At 62.2% G+C, this 19,822-nt stretch overlaps 1 protein-coding gene across 1 annotated transcript; it reads left to right on the top strand.

Moving 5' to 3' along the window:
• The first annotated feature begins 2,801 nt into the window (after positions 1–2,801).
• On the top strand, positions 2,802–17,248 carry NGFR (nerve growth factor receptor). The gene is made up of 6 exons (XM_082778776.1): positions 2,802–2,887; positions 6,351–6,492; positions 10,383–10,742; positions 12,753–12,996; positions 14,045–14,205; positions 14,282–17,248. Exons 1-6 carry the CDS (start codon positions 2,846–2,848, stop codon positions 14,581–14,583), a joined length of 1,251 nt encoding a protein of 416 aa, XP_082634902.1. The 5' UTR covers positions 2,802–2,845; the 3' UTR covers positions 14,584–17,248.
• The last annotated feature ends 2,574 nt before the right edge of the window (positions 17,249–19,822 follow it).

Genomic DNA, 19,822 nt, shown 5'->3' with positions numbered 1-19,822 from the left:
ACCAGCCCCGCGGAGGCGTTTTGGCCCCCAGCCCCTCCAAGCACATGCGAAGCAGCCGCGGTTTCCTGGGCTGCTCCGAGCCCCGTCCTCCTCTCCTCTCCTCTCCCACCTCGCCCCCCTGCTCCTCGGTTTCAGCCCCAGCCACGCTTTTTTTGCTCATCCCCATTTACCACCAAGGGCAAGCCCAACCAGCTGCCTGGAGCCAGGAGCCCCCCGCTGCTCCTCCGGCAGCAAATCCCCCGGTTGTGACTCCCCCAGCCCGAAAGGAGGCCAGGAGCCAGCACAAACCCCAAAAGCCCTTTTTCTCCTTACAGGCAGCTTGCAGATGAGCCGTTCACCACCGTGCTAGAAGGCAAACCCAGCCCTGCGCCGGTCCATGTGGCATCGACCCACCGTGACCAAGAAGGACCAGGAGCATCACCAAGACCCAATTTTGGATAACCCAACAGCCACGAGCTGTCCCAGGAGCATGGCCAGCTGTGCTGGTACACGGAGCCGATCGTGGGTGGATGTGGCTCTCGGTAAAACTTGGAGGACATCACTGGAGGCTGTCCTGCAACCCCCACCGGCAGCCAAAAGGACGATCCCGGAGCGAACAAACCTCTGGAGCCTTTGGTTTTAATTCAGAGAGGCGACAGCAGACTTTTAAGAGGCTTTTTGTCATTGCGTGGAGCCAGGGAAGGGCCACAACCTTTCTGGGACAGAAAAAAAAAAGAAAAAAGAAGCGGGGGGGTGGGATTTAATAAAAAAAGCGCTGGCGAACCCCGTCACCAAAGGAGCCGCGCGGGGCTGGGATGGGAGCAGAAGTTTTCACTTACCTTCGCTGGCTGCCAGCCCAACCTCGTGCAGATGCGGCCCAGCTGAGCGGCCGTCTCTGTCCGCCTGGCTCTGGTTTGTGTCGCCCTGATGGTGTTTTTTTTTTCTGCGGGGTGACTCGTGCCACGGTGTCAGACCCTCCCGCAACACCCTCGCTCGGAGCTGGGGTCGGGGAGCTCCTCTCGCACACGCTGCGCCCTCAAACAGAGCCCCCAGAGCCCAGCGAGTGCATCCCATTGTGGAGAGGGGGCAGACCCCAAATCGCTCTGGGATGGAAGGATGCGTAAAACGGCCCAAGGAAGCAGCCCGGCGCGCTGCAGCAAAGCAACAAAGGCAAAGCAAACTGCAAGAGACCCGGGCTGCTCCCCCCAGCCTCACCAGATGTCCGCAGGCAGCTTTGCCCTGTTTCCAAGCATTGAAACAACGGGATAGAGAGAAGGATGCTGAGCTCACGGCTGGGTGGGCAGCACTCCCATACCCCACGCCCCGGCTTTGGCGAGCGCTGTCCTGGCCCCACCTGGCCCCAGCACAGCTTTCTGGCCGGCAAACCCATAACCATGTGGCTCACACGTGTGTTCCCACAGCTCCGTGCCGGAGAACAAACAGCGGCTTCGGTTTAATCCTATTTAAAGAGGGACTTTCCTCCGAGCCCTTCCCGGCTGCCCGTTGGAGCGGGGTGAGCCGGGAGCTGCTGACCCCACACACCTCGGCAGGTCGGTAGCTCAAGAGGAATTCCAGCCTGAACCCATCAGCGTGACAAAGCCCCCATCCCAACGCAGCCCAAAGCTGAGAGGCAGCCCCACAGCAGCCCCGGCCCCATAAAGGACACCCCCTGCTCCATCCCGTGCTAGGTAAAGGCATTTGGGGCAGGGTGACAGAGTCGTAGGGTGAAGGAGCCCCTCTTTTGTCCCAGCCCCAGGAGCCGCCCCTGGCGCCAGCGGTTCTGGGCAGTTTCCAACAAAGCTCCTCACCAAAGCCACACAAAACCCACTGCTTTTTTTCCAACAAGCCCCACAAAGAGCGTTTCTGGTGCTGACACACCAAGGCGGGGGCCAAACCGAGCTGGGGAAAGGCCGTGACATTTCCAACTCCCTCTCCCTTACACGCAGCTTAACAGCTCACCACCACGGGACCGGGGCTGGGCAGGATCAGGACGGGGCTGTCCTGGAATAAGCTGAAAGCGGAGGGAGCATCACGCGGGGAGATTTTTAGGAAATTAAGGATGTCATGATGGGTTTTTACACCTGAGGGTGGATTTACAAAGGGAAGCAGGTGGCTTTACAAAGAGGAGCAGGTGGCTGCCGCTCCGGGCATGGCAACATCTCCTCCTCGCTGCTGGGAACTTCCCTTTGTCACCCGGAGGGTTGGCACAGATCTGGCAGGGGTCATGGTCCTGGGGGTGTCACCGGTACCTGCAGGATGCTGTGCCTTGTCCCTGCAGCCAGAGGAAGTCTGGTGAGCCCACCCCAGCCTCAGCCCTCCGTCCACAGCTGCTGACCTGCCCGGAGCCTCTCTCCAAGCCTTTGCAGCATAATTAAAAAAAAACATTAACGAGCCCGTGGTGAGGACAGGGACTGGTGGAGAGCTGGAGAGGGGCGTGCAGGGATGGACGGATGGAGGCGTTCAAGGGGATGGAGAGAGATGGATGGATGGATGGACAGAGGGATGGATGGACAGAGGGATGGATGGACAGAGGGATGGATGGACAGACAGACAGCAGAGGAGGGTGCACAGACGGACACAAACACCGGAGGGGCTGGGGGGCGCGCACCCCAAAAGCGCTTTGTGGGAGGGCGGCGGGTTCTTGCGGGGGCGAGGAGGTGGAGGGGGGGGGTCCGGGCTTTGTGTGCCGACAGAGGAGGGTGCTGGCTCTGCTGCTCGCCGTGATGCTCCGGGGGCGGAGAGGAGGAGGAGGAGGAGGAGGGACTTGCAGCCCTTTTCTGGTGCTGCCGAGGCGGCGGGCGGCAGAGGGAGGGCAGCCCGGCCGCGCACCCGCTGCTCGGGGGATGCGAGGCGACCCCCGCGCACCATGGCCGGGCTCCTGCCGCTGCTGCTGCTCCTGCTGCCGGCGGTGAGTGCCGGGCCGGGAGGCGGGGAGGGCTCCTGGCAGGTGCCCGGGGGACCCGGAGCCCTGGAGGGACCGGGGAAGGAGCGCGGGGGGTCCCCGGGTCCCGCAGGCACAAGGCGGAGGGGGGATGGAGAGGAGCCGGGGTACCCCGGCGCTGCGCCCCCGGGGCTCTCCAGCCTTTTATTTGGAGGGTCCCGGGGGTACCGGGCAAGTGGAAGGCGGGGAGGGCAAATGTAGAGGGCTGGAGGGTCCCGGAGGCACCGGGCAGCCGGGCTGGAGGGTCCCCCGGGTGGGCAAGCAGAGCGCGGCTGGGCGCAGAGGGAGGGGAGCGGGGAGGTGGGTGGGGATGGGGACCCCGCCGGGATGGTTTGTGCAGCCCCTCGCGTCCCGCTAGCGCCGAGCTGGGCTCTGCCATCCCTTTTCTCCCGGGAAAAAGGGTGGTGGTGGTGTGGGGAGGAGCAGCCCCACCCCTGTGCCTTCATCTCCTGAACCCCATGGCCCCAAACCTTCCCCCAAACCTGCCCAGCTCCAAATTCAGTGCCCTGTAGGAAGGGCAAAGCTTTCCTCCCCGCAGCGTGAGCCCCCCCGGACAGGCACAGCCTCAGCCCGTGCCACAGACAAAACTTCAGAGCCTGGGGGGGACAGGGAAGAGGGGGACCCCCAGAGAGGGACACACGGACTGGGCGCACAGGACAGACGGAGCTACCTGGGGCAGAAACGCGGCTTTTGCTGCGGGAGGATTTGATGGGAGGGGGGTGTCCTGGAGGGCTCGGCAGGCAGCAGGACACCTTTTGGGCAGATGTTAAGCCTCATGCCTCAGTGGTTTCATTCAGAGACCGAGGAGGAGAGCGGGGCTGGGGGCTCTGTGCCAGGGGGTCCCCTTCCCTTGGACACCCGTGGGGTGGGGGCCGGGCTGGATGAGCTCCCCAGGACCCGTGGCAGAGAAAGCAAGATGCAAGCCCAGCCAAACTGGTTCAAATGATTTCAACCCTGGGAAATTCCTCCCTCCTGAGGCAGCCTCCTGCAGCCAGGCAGGGCTTGGGGGTCCCCCAAACCTTGCAGCCACCTCTCCAGGTCAGGGCTGGATGCGTCCCCGAGGATTGCACCTGCCGAGCCCACCCAGCCCCGCATCAGAGCTGGGGAGGGGGAACCCCACTGCCCCTCCAATCCCTCACCGGGACAGGTCTAGAGGTGCTCCCACAGCTGTGGCCACAGCCCCAGGGTCGCCCCAAACCCCAAGAACCCCAATTTCATGGCTTGTTACCTGTGCTGCTGGGACGGGAGCTCAGCAGGGGAGGAGGCAGAGCCCTGCCCGTCCTGCCGTGCCGAGGGCTGGCCGGACCCGGCGAGCTCCGACATGGCTCTCCGTGCTGCCCAAACTTTGGGGAGTGCTCGGAGCCAGGGGTTTGGCCTTTTCTAGACAGGGTGCATAGCCAAAAAATGCAGAGCCCGTCTGTCAGGCTCGCAGGCGGTTCGGATCCAGGCTTGCCACTGGGCCCATCTCCAGCTGCAGCGTCGCCGCCGTTCCCCGCTCCGGCGCAACGCGGTTTTCTGTGCCAGGGCTGGGGAGATAATGGTGCCTCGCACAAATCACTCCACGTAGCTCTTCCTCCAAGGCCATCTCCTCAACTGGCGGCGTCTGCTTGGGGAGAGAAACGCACAGGAACAACTCAGAAAGCAATTAAAAGCTCACAAAGGTGTTGCTCGCACCCTCTGCGCGTCCCCCCTCCTCGGCCCAGCTGTCAAGATGCTTTATAGTGTTAATACCTGTGGCTTTGTCAACAGGAGTTGTGTTAATAACATGCACATTTCAGCGGGCTAATGCAGACCATGTGCCCCCCCTCATAAGCGTGTTAATCTTTACGAATGTTTCAGTGCTTGAGATGGAGCTGAAAGGGAAATGCAGGCGGGGAAGGTGGGGGCGGGCGCTGCACCTGGGACTGGAAGTTGCATTTTCCACACCATTTAGAAGCGCCGAGGGTAGGACCTGGCAGCGGGGAGGGGGAAGCACAGGGTGTCCCTCAGCAGCCTGAGGAGAGCAGGGGGAAGCTGTCGGGGCTCGGGGTCTTCGCACGGAGGAAACGACGCAGCCGGGTCCTGGCCCCGCGGGGCTGCTCGCAGCTGCCTCGGGCGCGGGCGGCGTGGGAGAGCTGGCTGCTGCTGGCCCCAGCTGCTGGCCCCAGCCTTCCCAGCACTATTTATAGCCAGGCACGTTGGGATGCTTCCCTCCTTCCCAGCCGCCGCTGCGGGGAGCAGAAACCTGCCCGAGCGTGGGGGGGGATCGTTGCAGAGGGAGCAGCAGGGTGAGCTCCAGCCCTGCGCCCCGCCTGAGTCGCTGCAAGCAGCGGGGCACAACCCTGCTGCCTGGCTCAGTCCCTGCTGCAAATCCAGCCCCTTTCTCACCCCCCCAGCTGGTATTTGGGGGCGCTGGAAGTGCCCCCCATGCCAAACCCTCTCTCGCCCGTGCAGCCGGGGCCCGGTGCCAGGTCAGGCTGGCGAAGCAGCGCCAGCCAGGAGAGCGCATGCTTTCCAGCGCAGGGTAATTGGAGCACTTTGTCATTCAGCTGCCTATAATTGGCGCTCCATTGTCTCAGGCCGGGCCGGATGATGCCGGATGATGCACCCGTGAGTTCATAACGCCGCATTGTGCGAAGAAGAGAGGCGGCCAAGTGGCTGGCAAGGCATCCAGATGCTTGGGGACGCAGGGAGGGGGAGCTCCTCCAGGCTCCCGTTGAGTTTTTTCCCCCCAAAACCAGGCTCAGGCTGATGGCGGAGGGATGGCGGGGCCAACCCACAGCCCGGCCAGCGCTGCTCCCCGCTGCAAAGTGCATGTGCTCCAAACCGCACCGCTCATGGCACTTTTATTGCTTCCATGTGTGATGACAGGTTTTATAAGCAAATCCACTCACTCCCATTAGGCGGCTGAAGCTCTCTGGGCTCCTTTTAAAGTCTTCATTTCCATCGTGGGGGCTGATTTCCAATCACGATATTCAGCAAGAGCATGGTGCGGAGCGGGGACCCCAGCTCTCCAAACCCTCCCATGGGGGCTGGCAGGGCTCCCTGCAGCCCGGCTGGGGGCAATGCCCTGCTGCCCACCAGGCAGGGCAGGGCTGAGCCTTTTGGGACGGCAAAACATCCTCAGGGGGTGGGGGGGAGCAGGTGAGAGATGAGAACACGCAGTGCCATTACCCTGCTTCCCTCATCACGTCCACCAGCCCCAGGCTCTCATCGCCTCCATCAGTAACACTTCGAGGGGCTTTCCAAATGAGTGAGTTTTGCCTAGGAAAACCATTTAACTCCCCTTTCTCCCGAGCCCTGCATTTAGTACACGGTTCCCCTTTCTCCCAGACATCGGGTGTCCACCCCATGGCACAACCCTGCCTGGATGCCACGCGTTTCTCTGCCCACCCTTGCAGGGGGAATCTTGGTGCCGAGAGTCACCTCCCAGCTCTGTTTTCTCCCCCAGGGACCCGCCTGGGGCTCCAAGGACAAGTGCTTCACCAAGATGTACACCACGAGCGGGGAGTGCTGCAAAGCCTGCAACCTGGGCGAGGGGGTGGTGCAGCCCTGCGGGGTCAACCAGACCGTCTGCGAGCCCTGCCTGGACAGTGAGTACCTGCTCCCCCCCCACCGAGGGTGTTGGGCACAGGGGGGGGCTTCGGGGACCACCAGCAGGCACCGGGGTCCTCCCCGTGCGCATCCCCTTGGGAGAGTTGTGTGGATGCACTTCGTGCCGCTCGCTGCAGCCTCCCGGTGCCCAACTCCTGCACAAACGCGCCCAAATGGCAGGATTTCTTCCAGGATTTTCCCCCAATCCTTCAGCCATCTGCCCAGCAAATCCCAACCCCAGATCCAACAACTGCCCCGTTCCAGGACCTGCTGGTGCCAGGCACGTTTGCAGGTCCCCTTCCAGGGCGCTGTCCCCCAGCTCCCCCCCAGCACTGCCCTCCAAAACCTGCCCACACCGCGGTCTCCCAGCGAGCCACCTGTACCACTGCTGGTTTTACCTTGTAAAGGCTGCAAAATAAAGCTGGGGGAGGGAGAAGCAAATCACACAGGCTCCTGATACAGCAGGGGGGGGACAGTTTTCAGCTGGCCAGCCCCAGGCACATTGCCTATGTCAAACACTTCGTAAATGTCGCTCAGGTTTGTGCTGGCGAGCTGGGTAAATGCGTACAGACGAAGTGGCCCAACTCTTGGTGTTTAAACAACGCCATGGTAGGCGTAAGCAACCTGCCCTTCAAATTTACTGCTGCAAAGCCTTTGAAGAGCTGGGGACAAGTCTTTGTAGGGGAATCTGTGCCAGCCAAGCCCAGAGCGCTCCGGGGATGTGGTTTGAGGGGGGGAAGGGGCAGAGCACGGCCATGGGGGGAGTGAAAGAGGCAGAGACCGGAGGGGGAGAAGCCCTATAAGAGGAGAAACCCCATAACCAGAGCGGCACCGGCACAGAGCAGCATCAGGGCAGGGCTAAAAATACCTCTGCCTTCCTGCAAAATCGATGAAGGGCGCTCGCCCTCCGAGCAGCCGGGGAGGCTGCAACCCACCCGCTGCAACCTTGGGGCGGGCTCGCTGCCTCTGGCTCCAGGGCTGCAAACCCAGAGGGCACGGCCAGGGCTGCTTCGTGTCCCAGAGATGCTCCCGATGGGAACGCCTCACACAAAACCCCTCCGTTTCCAGGCCGGGGATGGCTTCCTTCCCACCTTCTTTCTGGGAACTGGGGGTGGAAGGGAGTTTCCACCCTCCCCGGAGGACGGTGGGTGCAGAGGTTACGGAGAGCCCACGGCCTGGGTGCGTGAGCCAGGGCACGGGTGCTGGGGGCTGTACGTGAGTGCTGCTGCTCCGGTTTGCACCCCAGCAGGATTAACCTCTGGCACCAGCTCTGGAGGGTCAGGGAGCTGAGCTGGAAAGCATGGAGATAAAAAGGCACCCCTCCGTGCCTCAGTGCCCCCACAGCCCTCACACATCCCAGTTGGGAGCATCCACACCCCAGTGCTCTCCTCACTCACCCAAGCGCCCGGTGTAAATCCCAGGGCAGGATCAGGCCCCCACCGCCCCGCTGGGCAGCAAGGGGACAGCCTGGTCCCTCATTGCATCAACTGGGAAGAGCAAACAAACCCCAAAACCACAAAGAAAATGGGAGATAACCTCCCTGCCAGCCGTCCTGCTTTATACTCCCAGCTGCAGGCGTTTGTTGTCGATGCAGCAGGGGCTGAGCCCCAAAATTCATCAGCTGGGAGCTGCTGAGTTGGGGGTGATGGATGGGTGCTGGGGGTGCTAGGTGCTGAAAGGTCCCCAGTTGCCCTCTGAGCCTAGGGGGGGATTGCTGGGGGTGGAGAGGAGACCTGCAAACCCATCACCAGCCTGTGCTGGGATGGGGATGGGATCCTTTGGGAGCTGCTTCCACCCTTCTCCCCCAGCCTGGGCTCCCACCGGCTCCAAGGGTCACTGCGTGGGCAGCCCCTACCCTGCAGAATTCCCCCAGCTGCCGGAACAGGCAGAAAAAACAGGCTACGGGGAACAGGGGCACGAAAATCCTCACCTCCACCCCAGGCTGCCTCCGAGGCTTCTCCTTGGACAGCTTCCCGACCCACCGGCCAAATCGTTTCCCAAAGACTTTTGCTCCTATCAAAGCAGCACCCCCGTCAAAGCCTGAAGGCAGCGGTTCCTGCAGCAGCCCAAACGGCCACTTGCTTTTTTATTATAATTTTTATTCTCTCCCTCCCTCGCTGCCCCCCCCCACCCCCCCAGAGGCTGCCTCATGATTTATTTATCCCTCTTCACCAGCCTCCATCGCTGCGGGAGGGAGGGGGGCCCCGGCTGAATCTCAGCTGTAATTGCTCAGCTCCGATACCTTTGCTGCCACTGAAAATGTGCCCACTCAGCCGTATGCCTTTCCTGGCCACTTCCCCGCTCTAATGGTGCCTATCAATAATTCAGAATAATGCGAGGGACGAGGCCAGGTTAATGGGAGCTGCGCACGCCAGCAGCCGACCCAGCGCGGCTCTGCCTCCGCTCGGCCGGGCAGGGGCTGCTCGCCCACCCCAGGCCCCCCTGCCATTAGCTGAATCCACTGCTTTTGGCACGGTTTGGGCATGACACGGCGATGTGTGGCATAATTGTGAGGTGGTTGGTGCAGAGGACCCCGTTCCTGAAGGAGAAGGAATGGGTTTGGGGAGCCCCGGGGACATCCCGGTGCTGGCTCGGTGCCCCTGTCCTTGGGGTGCAGCCGGGGAGCTTCCCCTGCCCGTCACCGTCACTTCAGGGCTCTTCCTTCCCCTCTGTCCTGAAAATGTTATAAAAGAGGCACCAGAGCAGCTCCTCCTGCCAGCTTCTTGGCCACCACAAGAAGCTGGAGGCCACCGAAGGTGCCGGGAGGCCACGGGGAAGGTTTGGCCGGTGCAGGGCGGGCGCGCAGCCCTGGGAGCTTCCAGAGGAAATCCCCAGCTCCTGATTAAGGATGGAGAGGTGGCTGGTTTGCCTTCCTGAGGGATTTCACATCATTCCCCAACACCTTCTCCACGTAGGGGATGAGGGATTGGACTTTCCCCTGTGTTTCAGCAGCGTAGGCTACGGGGAAACCACTGCAAAGAGCGTGATGGAGAGAGAGCGACTGTGCCCTCCAGGACGGGCACTGATCCTGGCTCGCTGGGCTAAAAATAACCTCAAACACCTTGGGGACCGTGCAGGGGAAGGAGGGGACGCGGGGGGGGGCTCGTCGGGCTTCGGGAGGGTATTGATTTACACGGCAGAGTCAGCCCTGCGGGGTGAAACTGGAGAGCAAGGAGCCCCGGGGTCAGAGGAGAGTCAGCAATTAGTGTTGTAACCTCCTGTTTGCATCACCTCCCACATTCCCTGGCCTCCCCGGTGGGGAGCACAAGGCCAAAGGGGGGGGACACGGGGCAGAGATGTCCACAGGGACCTCCCGGGCAGGATGCAGAGGGGAAAGCTTTGGGGATGCGATGTCTGTCGGTGCCAGTGTGGGCCATGGGGACCGTCCGCAGGTCGGAAATGGGGACGGTGCCCTGGCCGCGCACAGGGACGCTCGCTCTGGGACACGGGCACCAAGGACATGGGCATGGCTGGGATGGGTGCGATGGGGACAGCAGCGAGATCTCTGCAGGCTGCAGGAGCTCCAAGGACCCGAGTTAGGGGCTGCACACCCTCCTCAGCACAAGGAATTGCTGCAAAAAGGGATTTGCTGTTAACGGGAAGAGAACAGGCAGGGGGAGGCCACAAAGTTGCCAGGGGCTGGAAGGGGACCGGTGGTTTTGGGGGGGCTGCAGTGGGGCAAACTCTCCCCATGTCTCAGAGGAGGAGGAAAACGATGAAAAGCGCCAGTCCCAGCCTGCAACCCCTGCACAAACCCAGCTCCCCCAGCAGGATGGGGCTGGGAGCTGGGGGCTGCAGCAAAGCCACCGCCGGGGCGCAGAGTGGCCAGCGGGGACGGGGACACCCCAGTGACCCACCGCTCACCCCCTTTTTGCCCCCTCCTTCCCAGGCGTGACCTACTCGGACACGGTGAGCGCCACGGAGCCGTGCAAGCCGTGCACGCAGTGCGTGGGGCTGCAGAGCATGTCGGCGCCCTGCGTGGAGTCGGACGACGCCGTGTGCCGCTGCGCCTACGGCTACTACCAGGACGAGCTGAGCGGGAGCTGCAAGGAGTGCCGGGTCTGCGAGGTGGGCTTCGGCCTCATGTTCCCCTGCAGGGACTCGCAGGACACGGTGTGCGAGGAGTGCCCCGAGGGCACCTTCTCGGATGAGGCCAACTTCGTGGACCCCTGCCTGCCCTGCACCATCTGCGAGGAGAACGAGGTGATGGTGAAGGAGTGCACGGCCACCTCCGACGCCGAATGCAGAGGTACCGCTGGCTTTTGAGGGGGGAGCAGGGCTCGCTGGCTCTCGTGGTGTCTCACAGCCATCTGCAGTGCCCCGTGCCTCGGTTTCCCGTTGCACCGCAGCAATGGGGAGGTGGGTGCAGGGCCCTGGGGGTGGAGGAGAAGAGAGGACCCCGTGTCCAGCTGAGATCCCCACCCCTTGGGCATCGCAGTACGCAGCTTCCTAAGGAGCCAGCGCTTGCTGCGAGCCTTCAGCCCCCTTGCAAATGCTCAGCCAAGAGGTCCGGCAGCCTCGGATGTTGCTTTCGCTGCCACCAGAGCCTTCGTCAAAAGGAAATCTGGCAGCCGATGGGTTTTCAATGGGAATTAACTGCTGCTGCCCTCAGAAAGAGCTGGGGAGCAGCCAGCCCCACAGCCCGGGAGGGTTTGGTGCGCAGCATCATTCAGCAGAGCAGCCTGGCCGTGCTGCCCCATGCCATGCACAGTCCCCGTATCCCAGTGGGGCTGTTTTTGTGGGGGGTTTAGGCTGGCACCGGGGCTGCCCCGGCTGCTTTTGGCAACAGCAGCACGGTTCCTGCCCTGAGCCCAGTGGCTTAGAAAAAGGGGCTTTGTCCCGCACGCCGCTGATTCACAGCACGAGGCGGCAGCCAGCGCAGCTCCCTTTGGCTGATCCCTTGGAAGGGTCGAGTAAATGGAGCCATAAGTCAAGGAGCACAGGGTGAGCTTTGTTAGCTGCCAGCGGGGCCCCGCCGGATACGGCCGTGGTGGCCACCGAAGCGTTGCTCCCAAAAGGCAGCGGGATCCGGATGGGGGCCACGGCTGGGAGGGTCGGCACGGGGGGCTGCCAGCACTGGGAGACCCCTTTCTTCCCCCCCTGGGGACAGCCAGCGGGCAGGGGGAGGCGTCCCCCGTGCTGTCGTGGTGCTGGAGAGCTCGGGGTGCACGAGCAGAGGTGGAACCGCCGGGCTGGGGATTGCACCGGGGCTGGTTGTTTGCCTGCAGTTGCGCAGGGGCTGGTGCAGCAGGGAGCAGGAATTGGGCTGTGCCCAGGAGGGGTTGGTTGGGGCTTGCTCCAGCCTCGAGCTTGCAAAGTGCCTGGGGCACTGGGTGGCCGGGGACGTGGCACAGCCCCGGTGTGGCACAGAGGGGACACAGCCCTGCAGAGCTCGCCTGGAGGCTGCCCACGGGCACGGGGAAAGGCCCTGGAGAGGGGCAGGGGCAGGTCTGGGGGGAGGCAGGCTCTGCGGGGGGGTTGGGCACGCAGGTGAGAGCTCTTCCCAGTGCAAGATGAGGCACATCCATCTGCTGGGTGTGGATGTATGGGTGGGAACGGGGTCACTCCCAGATAGGGGCTGGGCTGGCGGGGCGCACCCAGCAGGCAGGGGCCAGGGGAAGGGGACAAGCCGAGGATTCCCCCTTTCTGCTCCCCCCTGGGGGGGTGAATCCAGGCTGCGGGCAGCAGATGAAGCCAGGCAGACCCGGCTCCTTGCGAGCTGCAGAGGCAGCTGCTTTGCCTTAGGCAGGTCTCGGTGCAGATGTGCTGTAGGTGGGAGGCATCTGGGGCTGCAGCCTGGGGACTGAGCCCCATAGCAGCTCTCTGGGATCAGCGACAGGAGCCCGGGGCTCAGCCAGCAGGTTTGCATGTCTGGGGGCAGAGCTCCTCTTCCATCCCAGTGCCAGGGCTGGAGCAAAACCTCAGTGGGGATAAACAAACCCTGCTTGTGCGAGGCTGGATGCCGACAGGCAACGGGGACGCACAGATACGTGGTTTGTCCCTTGCTGAATGGCTTGAGCAAAGCCGTGCTGGGACAGGAAAACCTTCAAAGTCGTGTCCAAGCAGCCCAGCCAAGACCAGGCACCATCAGCCTTTCGGAAGAGGAGACAGCTTTGGCTTGTCTCGGGGTCCAGAGGGACTGGGGGCCCAGGTTGGCTTGCAAGGACAAGCTTGGGGACAAGGGGCTGTGCCAGAGCTGCTACAAGTCACCGCCGGGTACGTGGCTGACCCTTCCCTTTGTTTTTTCCCCTCCTGGCAGACCTCCACCCTCGCTGGACAACACACACCCCGTCCCTGGCGGGCTCCGAGAGCCCCGAACCCGTCACCAGGGACCCCTTCAACACCGAGGCCATGGCCAGCACCCTGGCAGACACCGGCACCACCGTCATGGGCAGCTCGCAGCCCGTCGTGAGCCGCGGCACCGCCGACAACCTCATCCCCGTCTACTGCTCCATCCTGGCGGCCGTGGTGGTGGGGCTGGTGGCTTACATCGCCTTCAAAAGGTAGAGAAGCAGGGCAGAGCCCTGGGGGTGTGTTGGAAAAAGGGGGAGTTGGATGGGGGGAGCAGCCCGTGCCCACCCCCCTTGGAGGTCCTGCGTTTGGAGCAGTCACCGACAGCGCCACGAAATGAGGGAGGGGAGCAGGGTGGGTGGGCAGGAGCTGGATTGCCAAGAAATGCACGAGAAATAAGGCAGCTGAGGAGATGGAAAAGGGCGATCGCAGCAGGCTGGGGGTGCAAGCCGTGCTCCCCTGCCACCCCCAACACAAACACCCCCCCGCTCATCCCCCCGCTCGCTCTGGCACGCCGCGGGCAGCCGTCGTGGCCGATCACACTCAGCGGCTCATCCCTGGGTGTGCACCTGGCCCCGTGCAGGTCAGGGCTGGCTCGGCTGCTCCCCATGCACCCCCCTGGGCTGGAGGCACCCTGAGGGGTCCCCCCAGCATCTTCTCCCCACCAGGACCTCAGCCCAGGCTCACGCAGCCACCCGGCCCCACACGTGCTGCCCAGATGCGAGCCTGCAGCTCGTGCGCCCCACGTGTGCCCCGGTCCCTGCCGTGTCCCCAGCCCCCCCAGTGGCCCCGTTCCAGCCCCAGAGGGCACCGAGCCCCACGTGCACCACCCACGAGAAGGCGGCAACGTGGGTGCGTGCACCCAGCCGAAGCCCCAGCTGCGCCTTCACGTGGGCACAGCGCTGCACGTGGGGACCCGCACGCAGCTCCATGTGCGCACACGCGTGCAAACCGCCCGGCAGCTGCCTTTCTGCAGCGGGGCTGTGCAGGAGGGAGCCCCGTCCCGCACCCTTGCAATGCTCAGGAGCTGGGCAGCTGCAAAAGCAGAGGCACTCGGTGCTGCTTTAACCTGATCCAGCTGGCGGAGGGGTTGAGCCAGAGGTTACGGGGGAAACACTGCTTGGGAAAACGGTTCCGAGCAGGGGACAAGGCAACGAAGCCGCTCCCAAAGCCAGGGGTGCCACGCAGGGGATGCTGCCCCAGGGGTCGGGATAGGATGGGATGGGATGGGACAGTGCCCCCCTGCTCCTCTCCGTGCAGGTGGAACAGCTGCAAGCAGAACAAGCAAGGGGCCAACAACCGCCCGGTGAACCAGACACCCTCCCCGGAGGGGGAGAAGCTGCACAGCGACAGCGGCATCTCGGTGGACAGCCAGAGCCTGCACGACCAGCAGCCAAACAGCCAGGGCACGCAGGGGCCAGGTAGGGCGAGCTGGGGACCACGGGGCGGGTGGGGGCACCGCGTCCCAGCGCCTTAACCCCCCTTCACCCTTCGCAGCCCCCAAGGGAGACGGGAGCCTGTACGCCAACCTGCCGCCGGGCAAGCAGGAGGAGGTGGAGAAGCTGCTGAGCAGCTCGGCCGAGGAGACGTGGAGGCAGCTGGCCGGGGAGCTGGGCTACAAAGAGGACCTCATTGACTCCTTCACGCGGGAGGAATCGCCCGCCCGCGCCCTCCTGGCCGACTGGTCCTCCAAGGAGACGGCCACCCTGGACGCCCTCCTGGTGGCCCTGCGGAAAATCCAGCGCGGGGACATCGCCGAGAGCTTGTACAGCGAGTCCACCGCCACCTCGCCCGTCTGAAGGGCGGCCCGGGGGGGAGAGGTGCCGCCGGGGGCCCCGTGCCCGGCCGCCCCCTCGCCTCTCCACTCCCTGGCACCGAGACCCCCGGAGAGGAGGGTGGGAAGGAAGCGAGGGCTCCTGGGGCCCCCCAGTTTTACGGCCCTCTATGCACTGAGCTCCTGGTTTCGGTATCGCCCCCTCCCACCACCGAGCCCCCCCGGCAGCCCCTGACCCAGCCGGGCTCGGTCCCGCTCCACGCCTGCTGCCGGAGCATCCTCGAGGGCGGCTGGGCGAGCGCAGGGATGAGCACCACTCTCAGGTCTCTCCTCTTCTCTCTTCTTCCAGCCCCTTCCCCGTCCTCCTCAGGGCTCCGGGTCTCTCCCTCCTGCCCTTTCTCCTCGCCCCATGCTGCTGTTCTCTTCCTCTCCCCTCCGCCGCCCTGAAATTCACCCTCTTCCCCCAAACCGCGAGCAAAGGGCAGGGCTGGGATGGGCACAGCGAAGCGGAGCCGCTGCAGCGGGATTTGGGGAGGGGGCTGGTCCCTAAGCTGGGCTGTGCGACTGGGGGGTGGGCTGGGGAAAAGGACTCAGCTTCCAGCAGCCCAACCTACACTGTGAAATTTGGGGTGCGCTCCCCGGGGCCGGCAGCTTTTGGCCTGGGTGGGGAGCAGCCACCAAATGCTGGGGACAGCCCCAAAAGGGGAGCAGGTGTCTGGGTGCCACCACCCTTGTGCCAGTGCCGGGCGTGCTGGAGCTCCACGGGGGGGGACCCCAAAAGTCTAAAGGGCTGACAAAAGTGCCTGCCTGCAGCGGGAACACGACAAAAGGGCTTTGCTCATCCTCCCCTCGGCACGAATCCCGGCATCCCCGCGCTGCACGCCCCAGGAGCAAAGCCACCCTGGTGCAATTGCACTGTCCCCCTTGCACAAGGCTGGCAACCGGGGGGGGCAGCTCCTCCTCAAGACCCCATACTGGGCCTGTACTTGTCCCGGACTGGTGGCACTGGGGTCCCAACCCTTCTAGCTCACACATCAACCCTCCCCTCCTGGCACTCAGTGAGGCTGCAGAAGGAGCAGCTGCCAGGTGAGCGCCCAGGGCTCCTTTTGAGCTGCCGCCGGCCAGCACAGCCCTGGAGGATGTCCCCCAAAACGGGGCAGCTTTGCCATCTCCCTCGCCTGGAGGTTTTTTTTTGCAGAGCAAGGACTGCAAGGTGAGCTCACACCGCGCAGGAGCCGGGTACGGCTGAGCCTCCAGCCTTCCCCTTTAGCCTCCTGCTTCAGCCAGAAACCTCACCGAGCGCAGGAGGAGATTTTCCTTCCCTCTTCGAAGAGCTAAGCAAGACTTGTAAATAATTCCGCCTTGTTTTACTAATGCTCGATGTTTCTACATGTGATGGGGTGATGGTGCCCACCCCAAACCCTCTGCTCAGCCACCCCGGGCTGCTCGCTCCTGGCTTCCCACCTGCAGGCTGAGCTTTCCTCTTCTTGCAGCCCTGTCCTCGTTCCCACCTCGCCTCTGGCCTTAAAGACTCGATGGAGAAGTGGGGAAACGCGCGCGTGCTCGCTCCAAAAACCACTGCAGGGGGTCTGCGAGGAGCTTGGGGACACCGAGGGGTTTGGCTGATCCTGGTGGAGAGCTCGGTACCCTGCAGCCTGCTTCTGCCTGAAGATCAGGAGGTAATGCTGGACTGTGGGGGTGACGGAGCACTGGAACTGGTCTCCATCCTTGGAAAGCTCCAAAAGCCGCCTGGACACGGTCCTGGGTGCCCTGCTCCGGGTGGTCCTGCTGGAGCAGGGCTTGGAGAGATGGGCCCAGAGGTCCCTGCCCAATTCGCCCATTCTGGGATCCCGCGAGGGGGCCTGGAGCCAACATTGGTGGAAACTCAACACCCGATCCCATAAAAGCTTTTGGAAACTTTGCTCCCTGGGTTTTGGAAGATAAAAATGCCCGGGCTGCGTTTGGATCAGGCTGGGATGTTGAGCGCCTCCTGCCCTGCCGCAAAGCAGCTGTGCACCAAGAGCACTGAAATCCAAGGAAAACACCCCAAATTTGACTTTGGCTTGCAAGCCTCCAGCTGGGGTGCCAGCTCCTTCCAGACTGAGCCATCCCCAGGGATGCTTTGGGATGAACTCAAGCGTTGGTTACCGTGATGTGGTTTCCCTCGGTCCCTTCTTTTGGTGAAGCGACTCGAAGCGAGCGCCTGCGCTGGGTTCTGCCAACTCCTCCTCAAAAACCTGCCCGGGTGAGCCTGGCCGAGCCACCCGGGATGCACCGTGCCAGATGCAAATCACTTTTCTTCAGGACAATATTGCCATGGTCTCAGGTTTCTATTGCCATAGCAAAGGGTCCTTTCCTCGCCCTTCGACCGAGCCTCGCGGCCGAGGAAACGGAGACAAACTCAGCATCCAAAGAGAAGCCGCAGGACGCCTCAAATCCCTGGTTGCAGGAAAACTAATAATAATAATAATAACTTTAAAAAAAAAGAAAAAAAAAAAAGGAGGGAAAACAAGCCAAAGTTAATGCTCGTCGGTACGTTTTGTGTCCTTTTCTAATGTTTCTGTTGTACAAAGACCGTGTGTTTTCTCCACTTGTTCCCCCACTCCCCCTGTGATACCAACGCCGATTTATTAGAGGTTTGTGGCGAACGATTTGCCGTTGTAGAAGGAGTTTGTGGGGGTGCCGGGAGGGGTGCGAGCAGCATGAGGTGGGAGGGATCCTGCACGGGGGCTGGCAGGGCGCGGGGCCGGCTCGGTGGGTAGCTATCCTTGTGTATCGGTCGGATGCCAATAAAGAGCATCACAGCGTCGGCATGCTTTTGTTTTTTTTCTCCCCACCCCCCCAAGAAGCAAGATTTGTGCTTCCACGATAGGAAAGAACCTCAAAGGCCTTCAAGGGTGGTGTTTTCCCTTGCTTCTTGTGCTGCCTTAGGCACCAGGAGCCTGATCCCGCACCCTGAGCTGTTGGCAACGCTGCCACTGGCACCCAAGATGCGGGCTCAGGCTCCTGAAATCCTACACAAAACCCCAAAGCAGGCAGATTTATTTGCATAGGGGCCAATTTTTGCCATGAGTTCAGGAAGGGGCAGGAGGGCTCCCCTCCTGGGGAGGCAAAGGGATGCGGGGCACATTTCTGATGCTCGATACTCACCCGGCTCGTAGGTAGCCAAATTTTTGGGGGAAAACAAAACAAAACAAAACACAGGGGTGGAAGGGCCAGGCTTTGGAGGAGCTCCAGCACTGTGCCAGCCCATGACAGGTTAAAATAAATAAATAAAATAAATAAAAGGTTGGCTCCTGCAACAAAGAGCTGCCGGCGGCAGCAGCTGGCGCCTTCCCAAAGACGGGCACGTGGGGAGAGGCTGGGGCTGCTGCTCCAAGAGCTTCACGCAGGATTGCGTGTGGGTTTGCACACACAAGTATTTACACATCACAGTTTATAAGGGCTTGAAATAGGACGCTCAGATGTAGCTGGTTTCATTTTTTTGCCTGGCCTGGGTAGCTCTCTAGCAGGAAATGTAATGAGGAGCAGGGCTACACGCGCATAAAGAGCGTTCCCTTTTTTTTTTTTTTTCCCATCTTCTTCTCAGGCTCCCACACGGTACTGCAAATAAACAGGGGAAAATAATTGCAATCAATCCATTAGGTTTAATCTGCATCCTCTTAATCCCCGTCCTCCCCTGGGAAAAAGGCTGGAGCAGAGAAGAGGAGCGGAGCTGAAAGTGGGAGCTGGGAGGTTTCTGCCTGCAGCACCTGGGAAGAGCTGGAAGCACAGGAGGGACCGGGGTGGGGGGACACCCACACATCCCCCCCAGCCCTTCCTGCATCCCTTGGTGAAGCTGGAGTGAGGGGAGAGGGAAAGAAGGAGCTCTGCAAGGTGGTCTTCATGTGTGGGATCAGCTGCGTTAGATGGTCCCTGGGGAGAGCAACCTGATTTACGGTTAGTGCAGGAGGGAATGAAAAAAAAAAAAAAAAAAAAAAAAGAGCAATAAGACCTGAAAAGGAGCCTGATGTTTGCATCGGGCTGGGGAAAAGGCCCTGGAAAACTTCCTTCCCCTCGTTTATGGGTGCCTGGGGAGGGAGAGGTCGACCCCAGGCTTAATCTCGCATCTGCTGCGGCGAGCTCTGGAGGGGCTCTGCAGGCTGGCGGCTCCGGGCAGGGAGGTGAGAGAGGACAGACGGCCACCAGCACTGGGACATGGGGACAAGGACAGGCTCAAACACCCTTTCCAGCCACCGTTAGCTCCTGCAGGGTGCCACAGCTTTGCTGAGCCCCTTGCTACCCCCGGTGCAGGGTCTCGGATAAGCACCAGGTCACATCCCTCAGTTCCCAAACCGGTCACAGAGAAAAAGGGGAAAAAAAAAATCACCAAAAAGCACAACGAGCCCACAACGCGGCGAGATGCTTCCATCCCACGTGTGAGCTGCGACCTTCCCTTATAGGATGGGAACAGAGCGGAGCTGCCAGAGGAGCAGCAGGGCTCTGCGAGTGGAAGAGCTCACAGCACCCAGCCAAACCCTAACCTCACCTTGACACCTTCCCCAGGATCCCCCTCCCTCCCCAAAAGAGCCCAGCAAAGCTTTTTGTAGGTTCCCCCTGCTGCTCTCACCCAGCTTTGTAGGTGCAGCGGCTGCAGGGAAGGGGGGATTTGGGGTGCTTGGATCCCCTCCAGGCCACCCCAAGCTGCAGACAGCCCCGCAGCCCCTGCTGTAAGGCAGCCTCACCTCCCCTCCTCATCCCCTGCGAGGCAAAATCTGCCCGCCACGTGCGCCAGCCGCATTCCCACCTAATGGGAAGCAGGCAGCAATTCTGGCCCATCAGCACATCTCTATCCACTGGGCTCAGGGAAATATGCGGGGTCCGTGCCTCCAAGGGGTTCTCGGTGCTGTTGCAGCACCCAGAAGCTCCAGCAGAAAGCTGGGCTGTGCCCGGGGTGGGATAAAGCCAGCCCCAAAGGCAAAGGGAGCAGGGCAGAAGCAACACGCCCTGGTTCCTTGAAGAGGGGGCAGAGGTGGGATAAAGGCATCTCAGGGCATCCCCACAGCCCCGTATGGGGTAGGGGATGCAGGGGAACAGAGCACAAGTGTCCTGGGACAGGGTACCAAGGGACAAGGACATCTAAGCAGTGGCAGAGCCCCTGGGGTCAAAGCCACCCCTAAAATACCGCAGCCAGCAGGCAGCATTTCTCACCCACCTGGGATGAAGGGACACATTGCCACCACGAGCAGGGACAGAAGCCACCTCCAGGCCACCGAGGCACCCAG

This window comes from Aythya marila (genome assembly GCF_965140915.1).
Source record: "Aythya marila genome assembly, chromosome: 25".
In the NCBI taxonomy this organism is placed as follows: Eukaryota; Metazoa; Chordata; class Aves; order Anseriformes; family Anatidae; genus Aythya; species Aythya marila.
This window is presented reverse-complemented; position numbering and strand designations above follow the sequence as displayed.